Source organism: Montipora capricornis, chromosome 6, assembly GCF_036669925.1.
Source record: "Montipora capricornis isolate CH-2021 chromosome 6, ASM3666992v2, whole genome shotgun sequence".
Taxonomy (NCBI): domain Eukaryota; kingdom Metazoa; phylum Cnidaria; class Anthozoa; order Scleractinia; family Acroporidae; genus Montipora; species Montipora capricornis.
Genome location: NC_090888.1, coordinates 69,567,021 through 69,587,231, shown reverse-complemented (window position 1 = coordinate 69,587,231; position 20,211 = coordinate 69,567,021). Strand labels below are relative to the sequence as shown.

Below are 20,211 nucleotides of genomic sequence, written 5' to 3'. Positions count from 1 at the left end.
AGCTTATGTACAAGTACACAAGGATGGGTTACGTTTTTGCGAACGTTGGCCGTGTAGCACTGGTCACTGGAAGTAATCTTTGTGGTCTTAAAGATCAAAGAGTGCACGCTCTGTTTCAATCTCTCTGATGTTTACCGGTGCCAAATATTTCTGGTAGCAAATAATCTGATTTCTATCGATACGAAGCAACGCAACGTACCGAAGCGGAGACTCGTGAATTTGCTTTATACTCTTCTAGTTCTTTTCCATTTGAAAAATGGAGATATTAAGACGCTCATGGCCGAACCATTTCAACGTATCCGTGAACTGGACATAAGAGGATGCATTAATTTATACTTAAATCAACTAAAAATAAAACTTATCCAAATCGTCAACCCAAACAGTGCTTAATAAGTTGACCAATCATAATCGATGCACACATTCAAATAAGCCAATCCAGGCCTTATTTCGTGAAACAGCGTTCAACTGTGTCTTTTTTGGCGCTGACTGCATGCAAAGCAAATTGCATTGAAATCTTCGAATGTATTCTGGGCGACCTTTTGACCAGCTGTCAGTCCCAATAGCACCATCTTTGACCGGACATTTTGTCTTCGAACGTCTCGGAAGACGTATTTTCTACTGCGGTTTCTTTTAGCCGAAACCACACGAGCGAAGGTGCTATTGTTACGCATACGTTCTTTGCATCTTGAGATACTTGGGTTTCCTAACGGTGATGCTTACCAATACAGAGACATTTTTGCGCGGTTTAAAAATATCCGGAGAAAGTAGATCTTAGTAAAGTACTCTCCAGGAAGAAAATTTTGGGTAACCATGCATTTTTGAGAGATAATTAAGTTTCAATTTGAGAAAGAACGCCATTTTGCTTTGTATTTTAATTTAAGAAATAAATTATACATCAATTATCTTTGAAAAATTTCGTGGTTACCCCCAATTTTCTTTTTGGATTTCAGCCATTTCTTAAGATCAACATTTGCTGCATCATCATAAACCGGGGAAAAAATACCTTTGAATTAGTAGGCACCGTCCTTACACCGCGCGAACCGCACAATTAATTTACTTTGCTTCGCCTTTGATTCTGTGGTTGGAACCTGTCTAAGAGGGCCAATATAATCTATATTTAGCGTTTACTTTCAAAAGCCAAATAAACATATTGCTATCTTTCAAAAAATGAAAGATAACATTCAGATTTGGCTACCAACTACTCTTTTTCAGGCCCATTAACGGTTATTGCTGCAGTGGTTTTAATGATCAATAACAATGAAAAAAAAAATGCCGCAATTAACAGGCCGGACGGTCGTTCACTCCAATCAAAGATGGCGGTGAACTTGATTAACTAAACCTTTTGCATGTTTGTAAACTTGACAAAATAAGCCAGAGAGCACTTTTGTTCAATTCCTTTTACTTCTGCAGTAAAGGCTGAAAAAAGAACCAATAAGGCCGTCATTGATCGGGCGCGCGGATTGGGTAGACGGCCTGAAAGGTTATCGCGACCAGGAGTTATTTTCTTTAAGAAATGAAGGCCTCATCGGAGGTTGAGGTTATTTTCATAAATAAGGGTTATTTTTGGATTTAATCAGCAGTGTCCAGTAGCCATCATATATAATGAGTTAAGTAAACACATGGACCACCAAAGTGAGTGCATTTGGTATGAGATCTGTGAGTTAATTATAAGCCCACCGAGGAAAGAATAAATATTTGCATTCATTTTTCAAAAGTGGCTGTCGAATCAAGCCAAAATTAAGAGATAAGGAAGCCAGGCTATGCAGTATAACTCCTACTATGAAGCAATTTCAAGTTGAAAAATTGAAAATCTTTTAAATTAAAGACAAGTATTAAAAATAATATGAAATTTGGCGTCAAGCTGTCACTAATAAATTGCAATTTCAGTAAGAGGTAGCGTCACGCATATTTTTGGCATAACAACGAAGGCCGAGCATTTTGAAGACATTAATTCAAGGTATTTATGATGTAAATTAAGGTTAAGGAAATATAATAAAAGCGATGTCACACTTTTGACTCCATTCAAACTGCAGATATTAAAATAAGATTCCCGGCAAAGGAAAAGACTATTGGAGTTTTGAAATTAATCAATCGCACGCTCCGATGATTAGTTTATTGGAAGGAACAAGGGCCAGCTATGGGGTGTTATTATATTCGAGGTTTTGTTTTAATTTAAATCCATGTTTCTTTTGAGGCTGAACGACGATCTAGCAGTAGGCTGCCTGATTTAGCATACTTGGTTGCACGTTTGCAGGGCAGGCTTGAAAAACATTGACTAGACTTTTTTTGTCCTTGGCTTTCTCTCCGAAATTTGTTAAACAGTTTATAAATGGAATATTTACCCTTTTTTATTTACATTTTAAGCAGAGAAAATCAATCAATTGTAACTGCGGCAAGTCAAACTCCACAAAAGCGCCCACATAAACACTTAAATATAACCTGACAAATGAAGCATATTTTAAGGTCAGTTACCGATTTACTTAGACTTAAACTATAACCTACAATAGATTATATTTATAGCTCAGATGGCTTGTAACGTTATTCTCTCGCTTGAAAACAGCACAAGATGTTTTCTTTTCCGAAATCGGAACGGGTTCAAGGGCTGAGGGCGCAAGGAACAATTTCAAAATGACATGTTTAACTTGTTGCTTATCAGGAGCAACGAGAAGGAGACGAAAATACTGATCGTTTGTTTGGTCTATGCAGTCAAAACTGCCATTATGAGCATTTTCGATCAGGTCTAAATTTAGATGCAAAAATAGTTCGATCCACGTTCGAAGTAATTCGGCCAATTTCCTTGCACTATAAAAGATATGATCGTTTGTTGTCATTGGAAAAAAAATTTCTTGACTGGTTAAAAAAATATTTTAATCATAAAGGATGAAACATTGAAAATGCGCCCACATAATAAATGAACATTTTCTTTCGGTTCGAAAATGAAAATCAGCTCTTTAGTAATTTCTTTGCTGATTCTTATGAATTAATATATAGTGAACACAAGGAAAAACTCCTGTTTCTTTACGTCGGTTTGAAATACTTTATTACTTTTTTTTCGCATCCTTTAAGTACAGATCTGTTTAACATAAGTTATTTACATTGAGTCACAAAAGATTAATCCTGTCATTCGTTTTTTTTTTTTTCAACTCAGAGCAGAGCTGACTAATTAATAAAGGAAAAAACACTTGAGGGAAGAAAACCAGAAGAATTCTAGCTGGTCCAGTCATTGAATAAACTTCCACAAACCAAAGAGATGGTAAAAAAAATAAACATCATTTATGGCTACGTTTTTCATGGAAAAGAAATAAGGGATTTCCGCTTTAGCTACTTCACGTATCGCAAACAACTGCAGTGCACTCTTTGGTAAACATGCACAATTCTCAAACATTAAAATATGTAAAATAAAACGATGGTAAAATTTAATCGTTGATACCATGGTCACGATTCTGTTTCTCATACTATCCCATTTATATATTTAAGTTTCTGCTATTTTTCGTAATACCCTAGTGGAAATTGGTGCAACACGATAACTGACTCGGCATTCACCAGATGATATGCGTTTACAACAACATTTAAGTTCGTAACAAGTCGTATCTCTATGATCTACCACAATCCAGATAAAACCGTATGTCAATTAAAACATTCACGTCCCTCGTTTTATTATTCTAGGCAAACTGCCTTTGACTGAACCAAGAAGTCTGTCCCAGATAAGCTTCATGTCTCCCGTTTTAGAAGCAATCACCTTTACATGTTTAATTCGTTAACATCGTCAGTGCGGTAACAAATCCTGACTTTAAGGATTCGAACTAGTACGGCTTGCTGATCGTCTTCGAATGTCGAAGAAGCCCATTGCATTGAGACGTGGATCCGAACAGTAGCGCGAGTAAACTGTTTGATCGCTCCATGGAATTGTCATGTCTGTGGCAGGAACATTGTTCAAAGGAGGTGACGATCCGTACACGTTGTAGTAAGCCTCTTCATATTGCTTTTTAAACATTGCAGCGTTTACTTCTCCTCTGGCATATTCATTCAAAACGGCAGGAGTTAATACGATAGAATTTCTTCTTCTTTGTCGCATAAACGTTGGCTCCGAGTTGCTTCGGTGCCGACTACCTTGAAACGCAGATCCATTCATTTCCAAAAGACTGCTACACACCATTTCCTCACGACAGCCAGCAAAGTTGAAGGGTTTTCCCGAATATTTATAAGTAGAACTAGTTTGGACAGATTTATATTTTTTGTCAATGTCTTACAAAAGTGCTTTAACCGTTGCCTCTCTTCTTTTAAAATACTTCTACTGAAAACTCCGGTTACTGTCGTTCTCTGTTCATGCAGTGAGCAGTGAAAATAGTCTCAAGAAACGGCTGCCCACACGTTTTGGCTTGGCTAAATATAGCTATTCAAATAGCGAGAAGCGTCTATCAGTATTGTTTGCTTTCCTTGAAAAGGTCGGATAAAAATAGAACCTGAACTCCGCCCCCAAACTGAATTCGAAACTTGCCTCAAATCGTTCAAAACCGCAAATGCCCCCCAAGTATTAAAGTTCTGCTTTCTAATAAGATAACGCAATTAAAACGTTTTTCGCGTTATGAAACACTGCGGACTGGCAAATCATTATTTATTTCTTCGTTTCACAAAGCTGCCAAGCTATGGTTGTTTCATTATTCATCCGCAAACGCAGGGGATAAGAAATAACACAACAGTTCTATTTTAAGCTTAAGCCTAGTTGCTAAGAGACGGCTGGGAAGTCCGCGTGAAAAATCGTGTTTTCTTTTTGTTCGCCTAATCAAAGAAAAGATGCCAGACAAAACAAAACAATCTTATTTTAGCACATAAAATAACCCCTTTTTCTTCGCAAGCTTAATTGCAATATTGCTTGCGGTAAAAATACATTTTCTTTTCACTTTCGGCGAGTGTAATAACGCGATAACAATCGAGAGTTGAGCTTGTGACAAGTCACATGGCCACAAGCAACTATCAGCTGTCTCAACGAGACTGGACTAATATTTGGCGGACGATTTATTTTTAACCTTTAAATCAACTTTTTGGTATGAATATCGGTTTTGAGGATCTGTTTAAGGGTTTTGTCAGGTATCCGATAAAATTCTGGCAAGAGCAATCGTCATTTTGTTTGATAATAAAGTCATAATAATATCTTTCCATTTCATTTTCCTTGGCAGAATGTTGTGGTTCGGAATTTGTCGACCAAGCCCTGGTTGTTCAAAAAGTGGAGAGCGCTATCCGCTGGATAAATCACTATCGACTGGATAACTCAATTGGTTTTGATAGTGTTCATCCGCTTGGTAGTGATTTATCCGTTGCATAGCGTTATCCACCTTTTTAACAACCGAGGCCAGCCCGAGAATCCGGCAAGACAACAACTTAACCACTGCAGTTTAAATTAATAACGGAAAACTGTGTCGGCGGTCTTCACAATGATGAATCAGTCTAAATTTTGATTAAAACTGTGCAAATATCAACACTTTGAAAACATCGCGGGTCACTATATCTGCTTCAGGTTCGATTCAAATTCCGCTTTTATCAGAAAATAGATCCCGAATTTACTTGAATAAATAGAACTGAATTTTAGTTAACGTTAAAAAACAACTGATTCGTTTATTGCAGTTGGATTTTGGAAGTGTACACAAGACCTCTCAGAAGTCACGCTTAATACAGCCGGTTAGAAGTGTAGGCTCTTCTCTTTACTTTTTAGGCGGTGTCAGCGAGATTGGCAAGCACATGTTCTTTATATCAAGAGTAAAAAATAAAACATCTGCTTGTTCACATACGGCAGTTTTTTTTTTCCGTTCATATTTCCATTCAAGGACCTGTAACGAGAAATGTTTCAACGTTTAACAGCCGAACTCAGTATTCCGTACGAAAAAACATTTCATTGTCCGAGTCTTTTACAGTAACTGAAAGCAGTCCTGAACCTCAGCTGAAAGACCTTCTCTAACTAGACTCTGCGACATAGTACAGCTGCAATAAAAATGTGGAGTTTTGTAATGACGCCTTGTATAAGGCTTTCGCAAGACGAGGTCCTTGCAAACCAATCCCAGACTGGAATGATAACTTTTAACGTTTTGTCAGTTTGGTCGCTGTTGTCTTCACCCTGTCACCACTGATTTTCAGCTATACTCTGTCAATGAATATGTTAAAAATGGTTTAAGCTTTCATTCTTTTGTTCACACTTGGATACTGTAACCATTTGTTTTTAAAAACAAGTGTTGAACGTTTGCATCGAGAAGTTTATCATTTCTGCAAATTGTCAGACTAAGATTTTCAAACAAGTTTCCTGTTTTGCAAGCACGCTACTTATCCTTCCCCTTTAGATTCCCTGGAGTTCACCATGTGGTTAAATTTGGTTTTAGCTCAAGGAAATTTCCGTGACACAGCTGAAGCCATTAACACGAGATCGGAAACTGTACTTTAAACAGGTGGGCCAAGCGGTATACCGTATCTTTTGCCCATTAAACAATTGTACTGGCCTCTTGACTCTCGAGAAGGGGAGCAATTTTAATTTGTTCGTTAGATAACTGAGTTTGCCTTCCTAATTTCACTTTCCTTGGCTCAAGTTGATTTCGACCTTTCAGCCTTAGCGATCAGTTTTCGAAGGGCTCGAGTTGGGTTACGCAATGACAGTGATTAGCTAACGTGTGCACTGCATGTATTGAATTAGTACAGGTTTCCTGCAGTCGGCAAGAATTGGCACATATCTGCTTTGCATCTACTTGTTCCTTAAAATAAAAAGCGATGATAAATGTGTACAAGAGGTTCTTTGACAAGTCAATATTACGCTGGTACGATTGTCACTATTTGCCTTCTCCTTGGTGTTCAACGCTAAGAGAAGATGTCTTTAAACTTTCGGCGTTTTTTAAGAGTCGTTGAACGTTTATCATAAAATGTCACAAAGGCATGGCGGGGCACACTAATCTCGAATTCGTCACGCGAAAAATTTCACACCCTACGAATACACAAGTTATATTCTCACACACAAGTTAGAAGCTATTTTTGGACAGTTTGGAGAGGCACATGCTTTTCGATAGGTCAGAAATATCATTTGCTTACTTTTGTAAGGCAGAGCGGGATTCGGCAGCCCTCGAACACAGAAAAGAAAAAGTCCTCTATAATTGATTCATTTTTAAAAATAATTTTTTTAAGGAATGGAACTTTTCTTTATTAATTACCAAATCTGCAAAATACACGAGAACATAGCAAAATTGTCGTAATATCTTATTAAAGTCAGATAAATCTTGCATTCCAAGTGCTAGAATGAAACGCAACCGCCATTCGCCAACGGAAGTAAAATGGTTCTGCATGGGGTTAAACTGTACCAAGAGTGTTCATCCAATCTTTATTTTTGGAAAAGATCGATTTATAGTTGGTCCGTGGAATGGCACGGACAAAACAAGGTGTAAATGAACAAAATTAACTCAGTACAATGAGCTCAATAAATCTGTATTCAGAGCTGACTTAAAGCAGGGATCCACATTTGGTACATCAGGAAACACTCAAGTTGGAAGAGGGTTCAATAACCTGCTTGTCCTTCGAACAGATGGAGAAGGATGGAGCTCTGTGTTAAACTGACTAGGTATATCAAAAGCATATGTGTAAGAACTGACAGATGAACGGGACAATCGTGCACTGTGAATTAGTGTTCTCGAAAGGTATGATGAGTATTCACTTTTTTTTTAAAATTGTATTTATGTATATTCACAGAATCCTTCTCTAACGACAAGAAAATAGTGCTGCCTTGATCACTAGGCAGCTTAATTAACTTTTAAATTTAGCGCTGTTTACACTGCAGAAAATTTTTGGCACGGCTCGTGTGAAATTGGCACGGGTGCCAAAAAAGAGCTCAGAAAACTTTGTTTACACTAAACCATTTTTGCCGTACCAAAACTTTTGGGCCCACGTAACTTCTCTTGGAGACATGCGCAGTTCAACTATAATCAAGATTTTTTGGTGGAGAATGAGCCGCCATTTGAAATGTACGCAAAAAAACCGCTAGCCTATCTGAATTAAGGATCAAACTTGGCCCGTCTAAATGTTTACACTACTTGTTCTATCCGAACCGTGCCGGTTTTTTCAGCACCCGTACCATTTTCACCCGTGCTCGGACTACCTCGCCGAGGGTCCCAGCACGGGTAAAATTTTGGTTTGGCACGCATGAAATTTGGTACGGACAGGCTGTTTACACTGCAAATTTTATCCGAGCCGAACACTGTTTTTTGGGACCCGTGCCAATTTCACCCGAGCCTTGCCAAAAATTTTCCGTAGTGTATAATCCGGGCTTTATAACTGATGGATTTAGACAGAAATAAATGTATATATATGAAGTGCGGGTGATAGACGAAAGGTTGAAGTCGCTGACAGTTTAAGCAATTGTCAGCTGAATTGCGGTGTCTTTTCGAAGCCTGAAAAATTCGAGTCGCTTCAACGGGATTCGAACCCAAGACCTCTGATATCAGGCCGGTTCAATGCTTTACCAACTCACGGTGAGCTATGAAGCCACCGGGAGTCGGTCAATTTGCTGTGTTCATGTGTTTTCGTGAAAGGACTCGATGAGATAATGCAAACATTTTCAAGTGCGGGTTATCATGACACTAAATGTAGCAATGATCCTCGCACATAGCTGGACAATTAAAGCAATTGACGGACAGACAGAGCCAGTATCGCCAAAGCCGCGCCTTGCTCAGCGAAGACTCAACATTGGAAGTGTTTTTGGATTTTGCATTCTGTGGGCCAGTCTGGGCAATTTGTCTATCAACTCAGTAGATCATGAACCAGCTATTCCGAAAATGTTCGCACAGTGGGTTTGCGATCGATGTTGCAAGTGTTATTTTTGATTGACTCAATCCAAGGTTCGTATGTCAGTAGGTTAGTGTGTCGATTTTAGAATCACTGGTTAGTGCGTGGGGTCCGTTCCTTGAACGTTCTGGGCCTTTTTTCGATCGGGAATCACAATCCCCTTTGGAGAGATTTTAAGTCATCAAAATCTGCAATCTGTTGTTCAAACGATGGATAGCGCTATCCACCGGACAAATCACTATCCAGTGGATAAACACTAGCAAAACCAATTGCGCTATTCAATGGATAGTGAGTAATTAATCCGTTGGATAGCGTTATCCACCTTTTGAACAATTGGGGCCAGGCATCGGTGAGGGTTGTGCAATTTGTTCAAAAGGTGGATAATGTCATTCACCTAATAAATCACTATCCAGCGGATAAACCCTAGCCAAACCAATTGAATTATCCAGCGGATAGTGATTTATCCAGCTTGACCCTTCGAAAGCCGATTAACGCTAACTCGTGATTAAAAATAAATCGAGGTTTTGATTTCGCCCTCGGTAAAGTGCTTTCAAGAAGCAATTTTACGATCAAGGTAATCGTAAGTGTAGTTATAAGTCCCAATTGAAGGGCAGAAATCTTACGGAAAATCTTTATTGATTGGCAAATAAACTATAATCAAAGTTCACAATAATCTCTGGTTCGTACAACTGCGATTTTCATCTGGGAAATCTAACCCTCACGAGCTGAGCGCTAAACTGCGTTTTGAATTTCATCAATCAAATTTCCGAACCGACCCGAATGTGAATTGGAGTTTTTGTTAGTTCACTGCGCAAATACCATTATACCCTTTTAGAGGTTCTTCAGTAAAAAGATTCGTACATATTCCAGATATTCCATTGCTTTCCTTCGGCTTCGAGTTCGAATGTACGAATGTACCCTGGGAACCAAAGATGCTTACCATTTGGCCAAAAAATCCGGAAATTTCAGTTTGAGGTCAAATGGAAAGGCAATTTTCCGGAAATTTTTCTCGGAAATTGTGGACAATCTCCAGAGGTAGTCCATTTTTTTTTCCGTTCGGAACAGAATTCGGGAAAACGAGAATCGTTCCGTTTCCAGTCCCTTTCGCACAAGATCGAGTAAATATGCGGGATGGCACGCCGGGTAGTAAATGATAAGCACCACTCTCATCCGGTTGGTCATTAAATTCGGAAAATCGCTTGCCTTTATGCAAAGATCATTCCATCCAGATTAAATGGTAGCACCCAGCTGATTTATAGGTTATGTTATGCATCAATTGATTTTGTTTGATTGGCGGAAGCCAAAACGCAGTTTGGCCGTTGACGTTTGAAGATGACATCCCGCAGAATTATGAAAAATCGCAGTAACTCAACCGATCACCCCAAGATCAGTGTGAGGGAATATAAGGATTTGTATGGGAAGACAAGACCTGAGAAGACAATTTTACGAAAAAATTCTCAATTAAAAAGTCTAACCTTATTGCCATTGGGGCTCGCTTCCTTCCTGTGAGGTTTTTTCCAGATTCGACGCGAATTGAGCCATTAGCAGTCGGCAATCGGTTGTCAACGGGCTTAACTGCGGAATACCCTGGCTCCTTGAAACTATACCCTAAATTGGATGGATACGCGGATACGCACTGGAAACACCGAGCTTAGTGGATACGCATGCGCAGATACGCACTCGTTTCCTGGTTCCCAGTATTTCTCGATCCTTTCTGACGGCGCCAAACAAAAAGAGTGAAGGAAGAGAAAATGAGGGGACAGAGAAGGAGGCTCCCGGTCCAGCCCTTGGGATATGTCATGTCCACGAAAGTTATTTTTAGACGAGCGGAAGTCTTCCAAGACGTCCGCATGCAGGCCAACCTCGGTCTGATGTTTGAAAGAAAATATATATTCATCAGCCTTCCACGTGCGCCATCATTTTCTCTCTTTCACTAAGAACCTGAGAGCGAGGCAAGACTGCATGCGGACGTCTCAGAAGACAGATTTCCGCTAGAACAAAGACTTCCACTCGTCTAAAAATAACTTTCGTGGACATAACATATCCCGGCCAACGCCTTGAGCCTCCCTCTCTGTCCCCTCATTTTCTCTTGTGTATATGTATTTTTCGTTCAAAAAGCACGATGATCGAGTGAAAAACCAGGGGCACCCAACGTCAATTTTCGGAAAATATCTGTTCGGAAGACGATTTGAGACCTAGAATTTTCGGAACATTTATTGTAAAATTTCTTGCTTGCCTGCCTCTCCTAGGATTTTCGAACATCTAAAAAATGGTATAATTGCCCATTTATAACGGATTTTTTGCCCTAAAAAGGTCACCTAGAATTTTCGGGAGCCTTTTTTCTGGCTGAAATTTTCGAAAAGGTAAGTGTTGATCCCTATAATTTTCGGATCACTAGACCTTCAGCTAGGAAATCCGAACAGACGAAAAATTTTTGGAGGATAAAAATATACCTATATCTACCGTTTAAATACTAAAATAAGTTTAACAATGCTATGTTTAAGTTGTTTGAACTTTATTCTCGTTGGGTGCTCCTGAAAAACAATGATATATTTCTTAAAGCGCGATCAATCTTCTTGTGGATATGTATTTCTCGTTTTATGGCGCGATTATTGAGTCATTTTGCAGTTCGGTTAACTTTCATTTTACGGTTCGGTTAACTACAGGAAATAGCACTCGATTCCTGATTACGACTCAGCGCTCGTTTCAGCGATTAGGCCTAAGCACTCTCGAAAATTTTAGCTTTCATTTTACGGTTCGGTTAACTACACTTTCCGCGAGATCGTGTGAAGAAGAAAGCACTCGTTTACCGATTAAGCCTAAGTGCTCGCTTCAGTGATTAGGCCAAAGCACTCGCGTAACATTTTAGCTTTCAAATTTCAAACTTACGAAACCGGCGTTAAACAGAGACAATGGTTACGAATTAGCAGCTATCTATGACACAATTCTAACCCCCAAGAGGCGTTAAAACCCTTTTTTAAAATTCATCTTTTTAACATTCATATCATTGACTGATGAAGTCCGGTTGAAAAAAAAAACGGACGAAATATTTCATAAGTTTTAACTTTTAGCTACGAGTTTGTAAAACCTTTTAACTTTTATTTTAGCTTTCATTTTGCGGTTCGTTTCTCACCGTATACTTAGACGTTTCCTTGGGGAGGGGTGGTATTTTCCACTGCGTATCCGCGTATCCAGCCACTTCAGAGGCACAGCTTTAAAAGGGCAGGGTATTCTGCAGTTCCTCAAGGGCAAAGGGTTTTCTTTCATTGCAATCCGCTAGCCGCGTAATTGAAGCCCCGCGAGCGACGTGAAGCGGCTGTTAGTGTCCATAACGAAACGATAAAACGATGGAAAATTGAAGATGAAACGGCGACTGTTGCGTTCAGTTTGGTAACGAGTCTTTGTTTGTGGCTTGGTAAGGAGGCTTTGTTTGATAACGTCGTCAGGGATGACAAACAAAGACTCGTTACCAAGCCACAAGCACAAAGGAAACGAGCGGTACCGAACGGTTAGTGCGAAGTCTTGCACGTACGATCACAAACAAGAAGAAAACAAGAAGTGCTTTCACTTTGTTCTTTTGCTAATCTTAAAAGCAAAGGAAAATAAAAGCGACAAAGGCGCATTTGAGTAAACCAAAGGCTCAAATAGTAATTTAATTGCCACAAACGTGTTTGTTGTTGTAAAGTAGGAAGGTAGATTCCCTCGACATAAAATAGAAGCAACAAAATAGACCAAAGCTTCCCTTTCATACGTAGCGAGCAAAGCGACATCAAATTGGCGGATTCATCCGCTAAGAACGAGACTCGCGATTTACCATTCTCTCGCCGTTGACGATTTCGGATATCGACCACATATCATCTTTAGGGGCCGGAGTAAATCAGCGACATTTCCCAGTTTGTTCTCAAAAGACCAGCAGACTCACCTACCCCTAGATGAAATATTTCGAGATACTTACCCACCACTACACGTGGTCTAACAAAGAATTTGAAGAATTTTCAACCTATTTTGCGTCAAATAAAGCATCATATTGTATCTGACCTTTTGGAATAATGACATCTGACACCGGAATTTTAATCAGGAAATGTTATGTTGCTTACTTGAAGTATCATGCCCCCATTCTAAACCTAATAGTTCTCCGTCCTTCGGACTAAAAACCTTAAATAACAATGACCACAACCAGGTTTTCTGAGCCCGTGAGACTGAGCTCCCACAGCAAACCATTGTTTTAACAAAAACCGCTGGTCAGCAACCTACAGTTCTGGGCCGCGTTGATTTCAGTTTTGTAACTTTTTGGTGAGGTGTTCTGTTTATATTGTTTGCCCTTTAGTTTTCATCTGTAGTAATCTCAAATTAGACCAAACGTTTGAGGTGAAAAACATTTTTAAACAAGAAAAAATAACACTTCAGTAAATGTTTAATCCTGGGTTAACGTTAATCGGCTTTCGAACAACCCGGCCCAGGTCATTGTCTTAGGTCTTCCCAAGCACAGAAAAGAACCCACGCACCGTTCACAAAGAGTGGGGCATGGAGGTCTCGGTGTTGTGGTCTGTCCTCTGTGGTTAGCTACAGGGGCACTCCAACGAATCTGTTCCTCACATTATCTGTTCCCCAGAGGAATCTTGCTGGCTGGCAAAAATACAGGTGTTTCGATGAGCTGGCTGGGAAATTGTGTTATTGATAGAGGTTTTGTCTGGGAATTACTGACTTTTTCTAGCATTTCAATCCGAGCTGGCTGTAGAAACTCTGAAGACTGAGGACGACTAAAAAAGAAAAAAAAAAAAAAAAAAAAAGGGCCCCTTCCCTCTCCCAAACATACGACGGCTGGTCACAGTGATTGCGCTTGCGGAAAAAAGCCTGTTTTGTCCCGGTTTTGTCGGTTTTGTTCGGTCGTTTTGGATCGAGGGATTTGAAAGGGCGCGGAATTCCTGCTGGCTGGGAAATTTCTCGTGTGTCTTGCTGGGAAAAAGGAACAGATAATGTTTTCCCAGCAACACTGAAAAACACCTTAAAATGCCTTAATAACATTTATTTTCATTAACTGGGGTATAATAATACATTTTACAACAAATTGGTCGTTGGGTGCCCCTGTAGCTAGAGGGTCGAATGTTACAAAACTGTGAAAGGTTGATTGCGTTTCCTCCTCTAAATCATGAAAGCTAACGTATGGTATGCTACCGACGCAGCACCAAAATTTCTTCTGGAAGTCGCCCTGGTGAACCTGATTGATGGGCAGGTGCACTTCACTTCCACTGTAAACAAAGCATTTACACTTTTTATCACATACGGGCCAAAATTACTGACTGCTGATTGGCTGAGAAAGGAGGCCACTTTTGGTAATAAAGAGGGCATGATTGCTTGATCCTGATTGGTTAACAGGTGCTTATTCAGAGCAAGCGAAGCTACAAGAGAATCTTCCAGATACTACTTTTTTCGTCCATATATAAATTACATTTTAAAGCGCTATTTCTGGTGACAGCAGTTTATTCAATTGAATTTTAACCGAATTCGAACGTGTTGATTGTCATTTGTCGCGGCACTGAACGGGCTTCCCTCAATAATTTTGCCTTTATGTGACAAACATGTAATCGCAATGTGCCCTCGTGCAAATGAAGGATTAATTTCACTTGTATTTTCAGTTTTTGTTTTTGTGAAAAATTTGAAAATACGCGTGACATTAATCCTTAATTGCCCTCGCGATTACATATACTAAGCTCATTTACCAGTTTTTACCGCCTCTTTAACATTTCCTCCGATCCATGGAGCACAAAGAAATTAAGCGTTGAAGCGTCAATAGCCGCTCGCGTTTTAGCCAACACTCCGTTTTGGCGCGTTTTCACGATTTTTCTTCTTTTGACAAGCGCGAACGTCATCAATTGAGTGTGAGAAGCGCGAAGCAAATCACTGCAGTAACAAGGTAGAAACTAATAGTAATCTCGGATTATTGAAGTGTGTTCGACAGTCCCTTTCGAAGCAAAGCTGAAAAGGGTAGGGAAACGAACAATCTTATGGGGTCGACGTTTGAGGAAACGAGCATGTACTTCTTAAATGCCGAGTACTATGATTCACGTGACAGAATTGAAATACTTTGCCTTTGGCCATGAGTTCCTTGCCAAAAATCAGCATGTTTGTGTAAATTGACTACATACAAACCATCAGGAGGTGCGCGATCGTCATTTCCGCATTAGGCTCGATTTCCAGCCGTTTTGTGAGCCCGCGTTCCTCGCACTCACAAAACGGCTGGAAATCGAGCCTATTTCCGCATATGACGTATCAAAATCGAGATGCGCATGCACGTATGACGTAATTCAAGATGGTGCTCAACAAGCAGACGAACGAAAAACGAAAACTCGCTAAAGTTCACCAATGCACAGGATACCCAAGATTAGAAATGTCGAACGCAATGATAAGCGTGCAACCTTTACCAACGTAACAAACAAGAACGTGATTTTTTTTTCATTTTATATTCCAGCTTCAGTGGATTTGTTACACACAGTATCCACGAAGAACAAGTCTCCTCCAAACAATTCTTCTGTACGAATTTCTTATTTCTTACAATAGTTTGCAATTTTGCATAATGCTATTATATGTATGCGAAAAGACGCAACTTTTTATATTAGTTGCATTAATTTCTTTACACCAGCACTACACTTCTTCCTCCACCATTCCCTCCAAAAACTGAGTTTTAAAACACCAAATTCCCACTGCCAGTGCTGCTAGAAGAACTCATTCAAAAAACGCTTACACTGTTTACTTTACAATTTCAATTCAAAATTACTATTTGTGGACCAAGTTCCATTTTAAGGACGGTGCCTACTAATTAACAATATTTTTGCCCCGGTGTTTGATTATGCAGGAACTGTAGATCTTAACAAGTGTGATTAAAATCCAAAAAGAAAATTGGGGGTAACCACGCATTTTTCAAAGATAATTCATGAATAATATTTGTAAAAAGCTTTAAAATACAAAGCAATGTATGGCGTTTTTTCTCAAATTGAAACTTAATTATCTCTCAAAAATGCATGGTTACCCCCAATTTTCTTTTTGGATACCAAGAGTACTTACTAAGATCTACTTTCTCCGGATAGTTTTAAACCGCGCAAAAATATCCCTGTATTAGTAAGCATCACCGATAGGAAATCCGAGTATCTCAAGATGCGCAGAGCGTATGCGCAATAACAATAGTAGGCACCGTCCTTAAATGAAACTTAAAACCCCATTATTCAAAAAATACATTACTTTTAAAATGAGGCAAACAGAAGGGGTGTCGTCGCATTCTTTATGAATTTTCGATCCACATTAGTAAATGCCACTTAGCCTGGCAGGAAAAACTGCCAAGGTTATGGAAATTAATTTAATTTACACCTTGTTGAAACGTCATTTCTCTGCTTCAAACAATGATTACCTGGATTTTACCGTACCTTCACCAATCGAAGTTTGTAAAGATTTCAAATATTATTATCTGTTCTTGAAATCTTTGCACAAACTCAGTACCTTACCGCCTGTTTGCCTCAGCTTTAAGCCTTCTCGTGGGCTACCTCATTTTGTAAATGGTTGATTCTGCTTTGAAAAGGTCTGAATGAATATTCATGCATATGACAGTTATTTTGAGAAAAGTCACACAACACACTGTTTATTATTGGTATTCTCGGTTTTCACATGACGTCACGGTCGCCATGTTGGTGTCCCCAACAAAGAAACGGCGGCCATGTTGGCGTCCTTACTCAGTCCTTTGGGAATTGAACTCTATCATCAGGGAAACGTTTTCTTTTGTTTTCGTTGAAAAATATGGCTGTTGATCACGTGAGTGCAAACCAACCATCTCTAAAATGATGACCAGTCAAAGTTTTGAATGGTCTTTGTGGAAGAAATCTGTCGGAGCAAGTGTACTCTATAACCTGCAGAGAACTCTGTTTTATGAGGGAAAGTCATTTACACCCATCAACTACTCTCCCACATGGATTTAACAGCTGAGGTTCCATAATGAGATTTGCATTACTGGTGTAGGCATCACAATGTGACAATTGACCTTAACCAGAAAAGACCAATTTTGATACAACAAGATTCAACTTAAAACAACATGATTTTGAGGCTCTGGGGAATAAAAAGAAGGATTTGTATCGGTTTATTCCCCAAAGCCTCGAGATGATGCCTTTTGTTTAGGACTGAATTTTAATACGGTATATTGAAAATGGGCTATTCTAACCAAAAAGTAATGCATGAAGTTCTTAGGCTTAAGGGGTGTACGTAGAGTACCAAGAATCTCATTATGCACTTGTATTGGATGTGTATGTAACAGATGGAATAAACTGTGGGCTATTTTTTGGTGAGGGAAGAAAACAGGGTGGAAAACAAGAGAGCCTTCTGAAAAACCCTTGGAGCTGGATCAAGAAATCACACAAACACAACCCACATAAATGGGAAGCAGATTATGTCAAGACTACACTATCCCTGCTCTTCCCAACGGGACATAACTTTGAAACAGGATTCGAACCCATGGTCATGGGGTTGGCTGGCACTACCCTACCAATAACTGAGCTATCAATTTGACAAGCCTGCTGGGAGCAGGTCAACAATCTTATTATTATGACTTCAAGTTACATCACAGGAGGTAGAAGAAGTAATTTTAGAATATATGAAATTTCATACCTTAGAACTGCAGAATGAATACAAAACGCTATGTTTATTCTGGGCGTAGGGGGTGAGGGGCAATTAGGTCTAGGTTAGGGTTAACTCCAACCCAGACCTAATCACCCCCCACTCCCAGAATAGACATGCCACAGGTATATGAAATGAAAGTTTAAGTTGGGGGTTAGGGTTAGCATTCAGATCTTGTTCAAACCTGGATTTTTCAGATTTTCTTACAAGACTGAACCTTGCTTCTGTTAATTAAATTAACTAAAGCTTTCTTGCGTGTTAAGTTGTAGGCTTCTCTTAATTTAAATCGTGTGCCGCACAGCATCATGTAAAATGATCACTTTTGTACAAAGGTAAAAATGACGAAGGATCCCCCTTCAGTTTGATCAAAATCTGGAACATTGTCTCCATAATGAGTGACAAACTTGCGTAGTTTGAGGAGTCATGGTCCTGTAATATTTCTGGATTGCAGTGCACGCATTCCCTTTTATTGAGATGAAATGATATCATAACACAACATTATTCCTGTAGCCATAATACTCATAGTACCTGTTGGAAAAAAAAAACACCCAAATCATTCTATCAATGGAGAAGAATAGAACACCCCCCTCCCCTCCTCCCCACCAACATTTCTTTCCTTCATAAGAAACAGAAGACAATTCTCTTTGCAAAGACTTTGAACAGTCCAAAAATGTGCACTTTATGGCAAGAATAACATAAAGCTAACCAATACCCTAAAAACGTATATAGAAAATAATCAGAACCAGTCAAGATCTTTAAGTGAAAAAACACTGGAAAAAGTGATGGCCTTAAACTAATTGCTCACCGATTCTTAGGAGAGTTGAGTGGTGGTTGCTCTTTTCTCTTTAGTTTGGGTTTCTTTTTCTTCTTTGCAGCATTCTTAGCTTCCTCTTCTTTCTTTTTTCTCCTTAACCATCTGTAAATAAAAAAGGTTGTTTTGTAATCTTAAAGTGCCACCATCACCATCATCATCAATTAATTACCCGTACCACCTGAGCGGCTAACGTTTGAGCTTGATTTTCCATCCAAAGGCTGTTTACTCTAAGTACAAGTTTGGGATTTTTTGGTCTATCATTACTTGCATGTAAAACTGGCTGGAGGGTCCCAGAGAATTGGAGCAAGCAAAAAATAGCACCAAACACTCAAACACATGATGTGGTGTGTGTGTGTGAATGCAGAAAATTAACTATGAAAGGGAGCAATAAGTTATTGTCTCTTACAGAGACCTGAAAGATTCAGGTGGATTTAATGGGATTTAAACCCAACTGAGTGGCTTCATTGCTCAGTTGGTAGAGCATTGCACTGGCATTGCCGCCAGGTCATTGGTTCAAATCCTGTTGGAGACACCTGAGTTTTTCAAGTGGATATAAGAAAAAGTTGTTTACTGTTAAAATCCGAAAAAACGTGAATGTTCACTAGAAATATTAATGAAATGTTACTATGTTTCAAATAAAAAGCCAATCATGCACGAGAAAACTAAACGGCAACCAGTGACAGTAATATTAGTTTGTGGTTTCATGTCGCTTCTGATTGGTTGCTGCACAGTGGAAAAGGAAAGGAAAGGAACTTTATTTAAGCATCTAGTTGTTCTAGTGCTGGAGCACTAATTGGGGACACTGTAAACTGAAAGTAAAAAAGGAAACCTCCTGACTCAAAAGAAACAATCTTAAAATAATGAATGAAGTTTGCCAGTCTTCTGAAATTTAGAAAAACAGTGATTTTTTTTTATCATTATAGTAAATAGGAAGAGGAGATTTGCTCTGTTTCAACATAAAATTCAGACTGAAATGATTAAGAATTTGTGCAGGATGCTGGAAAGAAAATTTAATGGAATCCCTATACCCATCTCCATATTGGTCATCTGTTGCCAAAAACATCTACAGTGGCATACTAAGTTTGTTGTCATTGAAATCAAACTCATGTTATGAGGCATTAAGATCCTTTTCAAAAAGGAACAAAATCTCAGACAGCTATTGATTGCTTCACATTCCTCATGCAATATCGAAACTTGGAGAAAAGACCCGAGCAAGATTGAGGAAGTCCGAAGAGGTTACATGAGACTGACTGAGAGGAAAGAGGCATTTTACAAGTATGGAGGCAGTGTGGCCCGGTGGTTAGGTTGCTTGCCTTGAGATCCGGGGATCCTGGGTTCAAGACCAGCTCTGAACACTCGTTGAATTTGATCCTGGTAGTCCCTGGTTCAACTTCCCAGCTGCACTTGTAAATAGCCAACTGGTTTGCCTCCGGCCAGTTGGGATTCTTAACAGTTGTTGTTGTTTTGTTCTGCTGTTTCATTGTGTTTCATTGGCCCTGAAAAGCCCCTATGGGGAGCAGTCAATTAAGTATGTATTGTATGTATTGTATTGTCTCAGGCATGTTGAAACAGAAGATCAAGGCAGGTGGAAATAAGATCAAAAGATACAACGAGAGATGTCAACAGTTCAAACAAATCCACCTGCTTAGAACCAATCAGAAGCTGTTCCACAAAACACTAGATGGAAAGGAAAGAGGAGAAATGGTGTTACCTGATCCCACAGAAGCAACCTCCTTCTGGAGCAAGATCTGGTCAGAGAAAGTCGGTCACAATGAGAGAGCATGTTGACTAGAGGATGTAGATAGAGGTGGAGTTCAGTACAACAGAGGTGCAAGAAGATATCAGCATCACTGTGGAGGATATTACAAATAGAGTGAACAAGATGGCAAACTGGAATGCAGCTGGCCCCAATCTTGTTCAAGGGTTCTTGTTTA

General features: G+C 39.4%; 1 protein-coding gene across 1 annotated transcript in view; it reads right to left on the bottom strand.

The window, feature by feature from the left end:
* Positions 1–16,407: 16,407 nt before the first annotated feature.
* LOC138053481 (coiled-coil domain-containing protein 181-like) overlaps positions 16,408–20,211 on the bottom strand; it is a 10,293-nt gene continuing 6,489 nt past the window's right edge. Inside the window, exons 3-4 of the mRNA XM_068900111.1 lie at positions 18,269–18,379; positions 16,408–17,991 (exon numbers count right to left, since the gene is read on the bottom strand). Coding sequence (XP_068756212.1) covers positions 17,949–17,991; positions 18,269–18,379 — 154 coding nt within the window. The 3' untranslated portion in view covers positions 16,408–17,948. The remainder of the gene's footprint in view (positions 17,992–18,268; positions 18,380–20,211) is intronic.